Genomic DNA, 12,270 nt, shown 5'->3' on the forward strand with positions numbered 1-12,270 from the left:
TGGAGATTTTTATTTGCTTTCTTTGTCTTGGTATTAAGAATGCACTTGGGTCACATTTTCAAGCTTTCCCCTCATTCAATAAAAGTGAAAGCCCAGATTTTCAGGCAGCCGGCTTCTTTGTTGAAGCTGGAATGTGGAACAACAACAAGCATGCACAACAAACGCAGAGTAAAACACATCTCCCCTCATGAAGATTAATGTGAAAGTCAAGAATCTGAAACTCTAAAGGAGATGAAAGACCTGCCATTCTGCCAGTATGTTTTCTATCAACCACTTTTCTTGTAACTCTCATCTCTCTTCCACTTTACTGTCTCCTTTATGAATTTTTATATTTTCTAACTCTCACCCTAGGTGTATTTCAAAATGAATTGGAAAGGAATAAGATCTTTTCTACATCAGGGCTCAGATGGCAAAATCTAGAGAAGGTGAGGAAAAGGTTTGTTCAAATGCTATACAGTCCACATCCAAGTTCAGAGAAAACTTCATTGTCTTCTTCTGTCTTCTGTCTGTGAATGCATTAGCCTAGGAAAGGGTGAAGTAACTTGGTTAAATAGATTTGTATCTTGCCTTTCCTCCCAGAAGCTCAAGATGGCATGCATAGCACTTTATCTGCTGGTTTTTTCCCAGAACAGTATCCCAGTTAGCTGAGATGAAAACACTGAAAAACTGAACCTGAGTCCCACTGGGGCTAATTCAGCCTTTCAACCACTGTGCCAGGATGGCTGTTAGTCTTAGTTTTCTTATGAACTAAAGTAACTATTGACGAACTCTTAAGATCCCACCTTATCTGGAATCATTATGCTGTAACAGAAGGATAACTGTTAAGTCACTTGGTGATCTTTGATGAGAATACTGGAGAAGCTAACTATACCAGTTAAATCACATTGTGAACTATTATGATGATAACTTAGTTTTGAAAATTTGTCTTCTCTGGCTTACAGTTGGGAATGTGCAGAGAATATCTCCTGTATTCTATTTTCTCCACCTTTGATTTGGGCCCTTAAACAGCCTAATTTGTTCTGGCTCACTTCAGGAATATTTTGCTCCAACTTATTGTCTAGGATGGAGAAGTTTTGTTAAGATGGGCTTTCTTCTGCCATTGATTAGCATGAAGAAATAATAAAAGATGTAACTTTCTTTCAGGAAGCTAAAACCTGTTGATTTTCATTGAAACAGTGTAGAGTTACTGGTACAAAAAGAGGTGGGAAATCCACTACAGAGTTAAAATAACAGCAGCACATAGTTTGAACCCCAGTAAAAGGGATTGATTTGGGCACAAGTGCTCTGAAATGCAACTCTTTGAAGTAGCCTGAATACTCCTTTCCTTTCCCCACCATAGTGTTGTACATTACATGGCATGACTATGGCATGTGTTCTTTGCAGCCCTTTTGAAACATGATGGGACTTTATTAAACCAAGATTTGGAACAAATTGGGTGAAAACCATTCTGCTGCACCTCAGAGATGAAGTCTGATCTTGCTTGGGCAATGTGTGCTATTAATGAAAATATACCACAATAATTCTTAATCTGTTTCATCTACATTGACATATGATGACAGGTTATATAATAGCTTGGCTTAATATGGGAGCATGGAAAAAAGGGAATGCGTGGCAATTAGTATCTTTTTGAAAAAATATAATAGCCTCACAGAGATTCTTGCTCTCCAGGGAATCCTCTGAGTCAGCCAGGAAGCATCAAATGCATTATTCCTTATTTCTAGCTGTGCTTTGGGTATCGATAATAAAAGGCTGCACATATTCCCTTCTTTCTTGGATATGAATTTCATTATGATTTGGTATAACAATAGTTTAGCACTATACTTGCATCAGAATGAGCTACCATTACAGCTAATGAGAACTGCCCCAAACATGGCCTGGAATGACATTTAGAACCCAAAGTTCCAGAAAATGCTGCTTTGGATGATATCCTCCTTACCATTTTTCAGGATAATTAAGAAGTGTTTTATCAATTGGCTACAATTATACCACACTAAGCTATAGCTTGGTAAATGGTCCTATGTATTCATCCTCATAAGAATGACGTTTCTGATGGTAATAACAAAGCATATCATCTTGCAATGCACAGCCTTGATTTTTATCATATTATGGTATTTCAGAATGGTCCATTTCCTTCCCCTTGATTGTTGAGAAAAGAGAGAGAGAGAGAGAGAGGGAAGAATATTTGTAATTTCAATCTGTTCCTTATTGTCTCAATTGTTGCTCAACTTTGCTTAAGTTTATTATTTTGTGGAGGACTATCCTGCATCAGTAACTATGGTTGGACAATTCATTGCTGGGTTGATGAGATAGAACAATCCATTTGGGTAATCATTTGGCAGGTTTAAATCCCTGTTGAAAAAATAATGGCAAATGGAACAAGCTTCCTTATCTGATTATCACTAGATAAATGTAACTAGATAACACTTGCCAACCAACCTTCTTGAGAACCAGACTGTTTTAAAAACAAGTGGATGGCCATTTAACTCATTTTCAAATCTCCTGAGAAACGTGTTTTAGGAAGCTACATTACAAATTTTCCATCCAAGTGTTTGATTTACTGTTTTTTTTAATCCTCCAGGGCTCTGTCAGCAGAAAACCCAGCCTCACAGTATTACTTAAGCATTCAAAGGGAAATAATTATGTTTTCATGGTTTCTAAATTAGCTAAGCAAAAATTATCTGGAAGTTTCACATGGGAGATTCATTTTATTATGTCAACAAAAATTTTGTGGGTTAGGTAAAAATACATGTTGAGACGTCCCTTTCCAGCTTACTGTTTCAGGGAGGAGCTCACACTGCCTAAACTGATCCTGTACTGCAAGTATTTTCTCTCTGTGCAGTTGTTAGTGTGTGTGTGTGTAAGGGAGAGGTAGGGAGAGAGGCAGGCCGTCTGACATTCCAAAATTCAAGATGGGCTTATTTCCCAAACCCTCTTTGCTTTGGTGGTATCTTCTGCTGTTACTCCTCTTTTTGTGGCCATGTGACAATTTTGTCCTTGATCTGCCTGCTGCTGGCAAGGAGACAAAAGGGAATGGCTGTCACATACAGTATTGTTACAAATCAAAAGGAAGGGTGATTTTAAACCTCCCTTGCAGACCCCTTCTTCCAAGGTTTCTCCAGGAAAAGAAATTATGGTAGGTTACTGCCAGTAAGGCTAAATCTCCTAACACGCCTTAGCCTGTCCAGGAGGAATTCTTAGTCTTTCTCCCAAGCTTTTCTTTCTTTAGCCCAGCTCCAGAAAAACTAGTAAGATGTTTTCCTACCTAAAGGGTCAGAATAATGCACTTAAATCCTTGGGCAAATTCTGAAACATAAGAAGTGGCTTTGTAACCACACAGCCTTGCATGTCAGGAAGGTTGTAACAAGAAATCCCCTGCTAAGATCAATGAAGTTATAGATGCGTGCAGGAGTTTATTGAGAAAAGGGGACAATAGGGAAAACAAGGAAAGGGATACATGCATAAGATTTTAAATAGAATTAATATAGTCAGGCTGGCTAAACCAATTATTTATTACTTCTTTGAATAAGCTCTTGGCTTTTAGCACATGCTCACTACAGATAGGATCATTGTAGATAAAGTATCTATGCCTCCTGCTTGGATGTTGTCAGGCAGGTAGGCTGGCTTGCTTGCTTGCTTGCTTCCTTCTTTTCTTGCTCCTCCTCCTCTTTCTTTGAGAACTTAAGGCCCGCTTTTAGCGAGGGGTCAGTTTATCAGATGGTTATCAGATGTTTTGCCTTGTGCTGTTTGCCACAAGTACATTCTCTGGATGCGGGGTGGAGGGTTGACCTTTATGGAGAAAAAAACACACAAACCATTGATGTCTGCTTAGAATCAGTAGGCATGCTCACATGACACAGCTGACTTGGTCAAACTGTGGTGGTACAGAATCACCAATGTTCAGAGTTGCAAGGTTGATGTTAGCCTTGCAAGGTAGTCTAGACAAGAAGCTCAACCAGGAGTACCAGCTCTATCTTTAGTAAGGTTACATTAACAGAATCTTGCAAGTCTGAAGGTTCCCCTCCCTTCCTTCACCTTTACTGCCCTGAAAACTAGGGAGGGTCCCTTCTGAGACACTTTCACTAACCCTCCTCCTTCAGACTCAAATTTTTGTTTATCAGACCCTTGTCTAGGCTGTGACTCTTCCTCCTGTCTCCCAAGGTAATTCCCACACACCATTACAGAAGTGTGTCTTCCTTAAAAGATCTAGTCTATGTTTTACCAGCTGAAACTGCAGACAGGTATGATAAATAGTCTAGTCAGTCTAAAATACACAATAGCATAATATTTTATGCTTTAAATTTTTGCTGGCCATTGACCAAATAAACCATTACAACTATGCTTTAAATTATCATAATTGTTATTCTGCTAAGTATTAGTGGCTATATTTGCTCTTTCATGCTGTACTTTGCATCTTTAACACTGATCCTAAACCATCTCCATTTCAATAAAATAGCTAGTGGCTACTGTTGTAACCATTCAAGCTAAGTCAATTCAGGGAAGAGATACCACATATTATACCACATATTACAGGGTATAATAACAGAATCTTGAAAGCTTGGCAGAGGTTTCTCTTTCATCTTGTACTAAAGAGATTCAAGGCAGGAAAATCTTGAGCTTTTCCTTCAGATTTCCTGTCTACCCTGGCTAAGTTGATGTTTATATAATAGCCATTGAATCCCTTTTTCAAGGGTCATCTCCGTAGTCCTCGACAGATATAGAAATACAGGCACCTGTAAAGTTACAGCCTTCTGAGTCCAGCAACAATTTTGATTTTATCTATATATTTATAAAAGGGATAAAGTTGAAGAAATATTGGCTTTTTGTATTTACATATATTTAGCTCCCCATCCCAGGTTCTGTATATAGAACATCTTCTTCTATCACTGATATCTAAGAAATGTATTAATGTACATAGAGTTACTTATATGTTCATATATTATGCTTTTTTTAATGTAAAGAAAGAGAAACAAGTTGAACTAGTAAGTCCTTCACTTAACAATTAAACCAATTATCTAGAAATGAACCTGAAGCTTCATGAACTAGAATGCATTAGGATTTCAACTCAGTGAAATGAGGGGAAAAAATACCATAAAGTACAAATTCATTTGACTTCCAAGCTTCCAAGTTTTCTTCCATGTTGCTGGGATGGCTGTCCCTTCTGCATCCAATTCTTTAACATAGTTCTTGACACCAGGTATTAGGAGTGACCTATATCTCAGCTCAGGTTTCAGATAATTAAGCTAGCAAGAATCCATGTCTTCCTGTAGTTGGACAGAATGAAATGATATGCCAGCTGAATGATCTGCTAAAATGATAAGGACGATTAGGTTTTGGACAGTTCTGAATTCTGCCTTTCTGCTCTTCTTAATGATGTATACTAGAGCCTAGCAAGGGAAAATAAATTGCAAGGAGAAAAAGAGAAAACTTTTGTTTTGTCAGAGCCATTTATTTATCATATGGCGAAGTGGAAGTAGAAATTTATTTCGGCAAGAGCTGACTTGATTCTATAGGCTAGTTTCGTAGAAAAAAACAGTGGTATCAGAGTTTCTGTGTCCATATTCGCATAGACTCTTCTGCTTCTCCATGTTTAATGCTTCTTTATTTATATGCATACTGTATATGCAACTATCCATTCCAAAGCTTTTCAGACCTTAAAATGTCCAGTTGCCATAATGCCACACAGTCCTATTTGCCTTCAGTGTTGGCTAATATCTCTTCCTGTCTTTCAATCATAATTAGAGCCTGTTGCAACACTGGGTCCACTATATTGTTATGGGCTGTTCATAGGGTCAGAGAAGAAATGCAGAATGAGAGATGATTGCTTTTTTTCCCCATGCAGTTGAAACATGGACACAATCAGGTAATTATAGCGTAGCAGGAAACAGAAAGTTCCTTTGAAGGAATCCAGAATTGAGCAAATAAGGATTTCCAGTGGGAATATGGCCTACTGAACAGCTATCCGTGAGCTCCATAGACAGAACTGACAGCGGAGGCTCTTTTTTGGGGCTCGGGCAGGTTTCTTCCTGAAGCCCAAGAGCATTTTCATTTTCAAAGAAAACGCTCAGAATCATCCTATTTGTTCTCCAGGATGCCGTCTTGTAGCCAGAGAATTGCAAACAGCATTCATAACAGTCCAGTAAGAGATGAAAGAGGTGGGGACGTCACCATTTCCAAGCTCCGCTGCAGCCTTAAAGGGACACTAGGCCAAGCCACCCCATTTCTAAACCACCCAATATGTATGTATGTATGTATATTTAAGCTTATGTAGCCCAAGACAGGCTCTCTACAGCAAGAAGCAGTGAAGTCTCTTGGTGCTGATCGTTATTTCTGTATTAATTTCAAAATATTTTTTAAAACTTTGGCTTATTTGCCATTTAAACATTAAGGAGGACTGAGAATAAATAATTATCTCCATGCTATTATTTTTGTATCTAATTTGAAGGATTTAACATTTTCTTGCACCTTGAAGCTGCTGTTTCCAGTTTTGAGTTTTCTGTTCAATTTCCTTGGGAGCCATAGCTGCTGGTTAGCATACTTTCCTTTTTGTCAATTACTCTCCAAAGCCTTTCATTAACCCATTAGCTCCTACCTGCACTAGCCGAGTATCCAGGGGGTACTATAATCTACTGCCTGAAACATGGGAAAGGAAGAGTTCAAGGAGATTTTCTCAGAGTTCCATTCTGAGCTTCGTTATGATTTCAGACAGATTTTACATGATACCCTTCAAGTTATTCTGCAAGATATCTGGGATATTGCAGAAAATATCAGTTTTAAGATGTGTCAGTGGGTTGAGGATGTTCTAGAGAAAGAGGAGAATTCATTATTGGCAGCAAAATTGGACTCTCTGAAGAAATGCCAGTCTACCAACACATTTCAGTCATGAAGGGGTTAAGAGAGTTCAACATGCAAGATATGGACTGGCTTGTCTTTCTCTGGGATTGTTTTGGGAATGAAATGGCTCTGTTCTGTGGGAGGCTTTCTCCTGAGAAGTCTGACTTTCTAAGTGGGGCAGTTGGGTTGCTTGATTTTTCTAAGAAAAATGCCTTACATGTAAAATGGAGACAAGTAAATGTTCTGGTATATTTCGATGTGGAATAAATTAAGAATATGTATTTGATTTGATATTAAGGCTTATATGATTCCATTTTTCTTTAATGATTTGACTGGATTTTTTAAAGGTTTGTTTGGTCTATAAGATTTGTAAGGTATTTATAAGATATAATAATAATTGCTTGGTTTTTAGGTTTAATAGGGTTAAGTTTGTTGTATTATTAATTATAAAAGACAATTTATATATTTTTATAATTTGATTTTTGTTAGAGTGGACAGAAATATATGGAATAGAGGTAGTAGGAAATAATTAAATAAATGTTGCTTTTCTGGAGGGGAGGGGAGTTGATTTAGAGATCTATATATTTCTTTTTTTTTTCCCCTATAAGGGAAAGGAGCAATTGCATTAGTGATTTGTATATGTGCCAATGGAATGATTTATAGAAATAATGTGATTTTGGTTTGATATAGAGTAAGGGATTGAATAAGGAAATTGCTCTATATTCTTGTTGTTGAAAGTTGGAAGTTACTTTATATAATCTCCAAAATCCTTTTTTCTTGCATTTTGCACTTTTTAGCTTTTTTTCTTTTTGTGGTTTCGTTTTGTAGTTTTTAGCTTTTTTTCAAACTTAATAAAATTCTCAATAATTGAGCAAATAAACTGGGAGGATATTCAAGCTGGAGAAGATCTTAGGAACTTGTTATCAAGGTGATTACATCTGAAAACAGTATTCTCACCAAGGCTTCTCTAATCAGATTTTTTGAAAGGAAAAGAGAATTTGGGAACAGAAGTGTCAGAAACTGGATACTCTCAGTTTAGCACCAAATTTATATCTGGTTTGCCAGAGCAGAGATGTCTTAACTGTCTAGTTAATAGCCTTTGATGGACAGAGGAGCTGTCTGTTTTCCAAATAACAGAAAAATGTGTTGGTGTTCTGAACTTGTAATTTTTTCCAAACTACCATCCTCTTTCCCAGGGTCTAAGAAGACCATTACTGGAACATTTCTTTGAAATAAACATTTGGAACTGGGACAGTATTTAAGCCACAATATTATTTGTTTGTATTTTTGTTCAGTTTATTCAACAAACATTCAGTCACTTCTTCCCCTCTCTAAACTGTGTACTCCAGGTTACTTTCCTTAGATTTTTACTTTCTACTGGACTTCTGATACTTCTGAAGGCCATACAAGATACCTCCCAGTTCCTGTTTCTTTTTCTCTGAGAATCATTTCAAAAGACAGGAAGCACTGGCAATCTGTTTCATATTCTGATCATTGTCCTTATCACTGACAGGAGAATAATTAACATCCAAGGGACTGAGACTTGTCCCATTCCCAAGAATATTGTTTTTGACTCATTTGTTTGAATGGATGCTCTTTATCTAGTTTTAGGACTCGTGTGATCACATTTTAGGTCATATATATGCAGAAATATTGAAAATTCAAAAGGGTTCACCAACTTTTAAGCACCACTGTACATCTCAGTCTTGCTAAGCTTTACCAGGTCAAGGAACCTCTTCCCTTCCTGGCAGGCAGAGAATTCTACTTGTGACAGAAGTGTTGACTATCAGATGAAAGAAGAATGATTGTCTCTGACCTTTCTGTCCAGCTGCTGAACTGAAATAGGTGCCTAATCTGTGTGACACTTTATTTCTTGAGCAGATTGGCTGGAGTTCCTCTTATGTTCATAGGATTGGTAAATTTCAGATTTGGGTTTGCTGTATTTGAATGTCAACTTACTCCACTCCTTGTGCTTGAGTGTCAAAAGGCTATTGAAACAGAAGCTTGGCTTTGCAAAATAAAGAATTAACTGTGACTTTAGCTTCTGTTTTTCTTAAACGTTACCATGGAGGTGATCCTGCTTGCTGCTTAAGAAACATACTTGCTTCTCTGTATTGATTATCCCTTTTTATTTTCCAGTTTTGCAGTGGCCCTCTAGATTGTATCAGTTAACCAAGTTACAGGATTGCAATAAATATACTATATGTCTATCTTCAAGGTTATTCTATGGGCTAGAACTGTGAATTAAAATTGAATCTCTTGTATTTGGAACGAAGTAATTTCAGGGAAAGGAAGTAGGCCTACAAAAAGTAAAGGATTATTCATTAAGTGGTATGTAGAGCTGATCATTTTTACCATGCATGTTAAATCATTTTTACCATGCATTGTGAGCATCCTAACATTTTTCTATTCTAAAACACTTTAGTTGCTTAAATAATTCTGTTTATGTGAAGTTTCACAAAGAACAAGCAGCAAAATAGCATTTCTAGTGGGATGACATAGTGAACCATCCAACTGTTAGGATGCAAAGTGTACACATATTTTATGTTTTGGAAGACCTGAGATAGGTATGTCTTCCACTTTCCCCTTTGTGTGTGTTAGCCTGTCTCATAAATAATAATTTTTCCTCTCTCTACCGATGTATATTCATCTAATTTGTATAGATCATTTTATGATTATAGGAATTGCATTATGTATATTGTCAATTATCAATCAGTTGCTAAAAATGTCATATTAACATGGTTAATACACTTTTATTGTGTTGTGAAAAAGAAATTCTCCATTATAAATGCTAGGCTTGGCAGAAGAACAATACTTTATTTGTCAATCTTTGTTTTTTCTGGTTACAGCCCCAAATATTTCTAAAACTAGATGATAACCTTTTTTTTCACACTGCAGATTTGGATGTGCATACATATGTAATGAGTTTGTTTTTTTCTTTGGATTCTGCTAAGTATGGGGGGGTTACTTTCATCTAGTTTAGCACCATAATGTCTGGTTTATTTATTTATTCATCTATTCAATTTATATATCCTGATTCTGAAGCATGGTAGGTTATATTAAGCTTAGACTGTAAAGAATGAATGACTTCTGTGTTTTTTCCTCTCTTTTGGGGGTCAGTGTCTTGATCACTTAGATTGCTTGTTTATCTTAGTAAAATTACATATTGATATGGCAAATAATGTATTTTTGATAAGACTGCAAGTAATTAAAATATTTGTAACACAGATTCTTTGCAGAAGAGGAGCCATTGCTTATTTTTCTTTTAACAAATCAAATAAGAAAAGTGTGCATAGCCCCCCCCCCCCATTTATTCATAATATAAATAAATAAATAATGTTACATTGAGCACCAGGAGGCACCACAATATCAGTTTCGCCCTTATTGGGGATTATCAGAGGGTAGCCGGGTGGGGGGGGGGTGTTAGATTTTTTTATTCTTCCTGTATTATTTTTTTTATAAATAAGGCATGGAACATACCTAATACGCCTTCCTCCTCCTATTTTCCCCACAATAACAACCCTGTGAGGTGGGTTGGGCTGAGAGAGAGTTGCCTATGTTATCCTATGGGTTCAAACCCTCTACCAGGAATTGAACTTACAGATCTTTGTACTTGGATGGCGATGTACAGCACATTAACTTTAGGAGCTATCTGGGCCCTGGTGCTCAGCAATTGAAGGAAGGGATATATAGAGGCTATCAGAATGGTATATACAGTCCATTAAGCTTTCAGAGCAGAGAGAAACAGGTGTTACATTACAATGGATCTAAGCTATATGTGGGGTGATAAACTTTAGCCACAGGAATCTCTTAGAAGGAGGTAGAGATATTTTTGCCAGTTCTTCTTTCCACTTGCAGCTCTGTCTGCCTCTAAAAAGTTCTTCTAGAGGGCCAGGGCATTTTCCTAAATAGCATGAGAGATGGTATTACAGGTAAAAATTGTTCATTCTTCCCACCACATTCCTAGGGAATATTGCCTCCCCTAAAACTGCTATTTACATAGGAAGGAAAATTTCTCTAAATTTGTACCCTTTCTCATGAACATTCTTAGGTCAGGGGCATATGAGGACCATACACAGTAGACAGTAATTCCACGCTATTGCAGTTCCTGTGGATTTGCCCACGGTATAATACCAACATCTTCATTATTTCTTGTGTGACATTTTTATCACATGCTTAACAAAGAATAAAGATAGCTGCAGGCAGATTCAGTTTCTCCTTTCACTGTCACTGTGGAAGACTTGTCTCCTAGACAATATCATAAAAAAGCAGAAAAATCATTGGGCCTCTTTTACCTGAAAGGTCTGGTAAATTCTGTGTAACAGGTCACTGAAAAGTGAGCGTTGACAAGTATTAATTAAGAACTTATCTCTGAATAAATAAAGAGCAGTGAACATTATTAAATCTGTTCATGAAATATAGCAGAACATTTGACTTTAATGAGAAAATGCACTCTTCACCCTGCACTGATGGGAATTCCATTGCAGTGCATGTTGTAAACGTTTTTTTTTTTCTTTCTCCTTGACAGGTAATATTTGAGGCTGAAGTCTCAGATGGAAGAAATGGCTACATTGCTATTGATGACATCCAGGTTCTGAGCTACCCTTGTGGTAAGTAATGATTAAGAGGCACATTTTTCTCTGTCTTTTGTAAGAGAGGCTCCATATTGTCTGACTGGTGTTTTCATTACTCAGCCATTGGTGTCTTGCTACCACCACCGTTTTTCTATCTTTTTCTTTTCTAACATGTTAGAAAAAGAAAATGAGAATGTCAAAGTCATGAATTTTATTTTGTTATCACATGATTACTTCAATTCAGTGATTTTCTCTCACTGTTAAAGAGAGTGTAGTTAAAGTAAAATAATGGTATCTAATAGTTTTATTGTGAGCTGGATTTCTAATTCATTTTATTCCCAATAATAAAAGCAGGAAACAACAATTTATAAATCCTACTTTAAAAAATGTATTGTGACAGCTCTGAAAAATATCTGTTTTCAGGCATGGGCAACTGTTTCTCTACTGGCCAATTGTGCAGGTGTTGTTGTATTTGGGGTCATGTCTTTGGAAACTCAGGTGGCAAAGGACAGGGAGCAGGGGTAGAAACACAGGTTGTATAGAGGAAAGAGGGAATGGCTTTGAGGGACAGGAGGAAGAGCTGCTAGCAAGGCAATGGTCAGATAAGAGGGGCTTGATCCCAGGCCAAGATAAACATCTCAGAGAAGCCCCTCCCTAGTTCACACAGAGATAAAGTGAGGGAGGGAAAAACACATTCCGACTTGCGAGATTCTGTCAGAGTGAAAATAGTTCTGACCTACACGGCATTGGTTTCTTAGTTTGGTCTGCCCTGTTGGGCTGACAGGTTGAATGCACCAGCAGAGCCAAAGGAAATTACATCAGCTCTTCCCCAATGGGTCCAAGGATTTTATACATCAAACGAGAA

The 12,270-nt window shown here is 37.2% G+C and overlaps 1 protein-coding gene across 4 annotated transcripts in view; it reads left to right on the forward strand.

The window, feature by feature from the left end:
- PTPRK (protein tyrosine phosphatase receptor type K) overlaps positions 1-12,270 on the forward strand; it is a 419,912-nt gene that overhangs the window by 190,801 nt on the left and 216,841 nt on the right. For all 4 annotated transcript variants that reach the window (XM_063310171.1, XM_063310189.1, XM_063310180.1 and 1 more), the window contains exon 4: positions 11,360-11,441. In XM_063310171.1, coding sequence (XP_063166241.1) covers positions 11,360-11,441 — 82 coding nt within the window. The remainder of the gene's footprint in view (positions 1-11,359; positions 11,442-12,270) is intronic.

The sequence above is a fragment of the Candoia aspera genome, chromosome 1, assembly GCF_035149785.1.
Source record: "Candoia aspera isolate rCanAsp1 chromosome 1, rCanAsp1.hap2, whole genome shotgun sequence".
Taxonomy (NCBI): Eukaryota; Metazoa; Chordata; class Lepidosauria; order Squamata; family Boidae; genus Candoia; species Candoia aspera.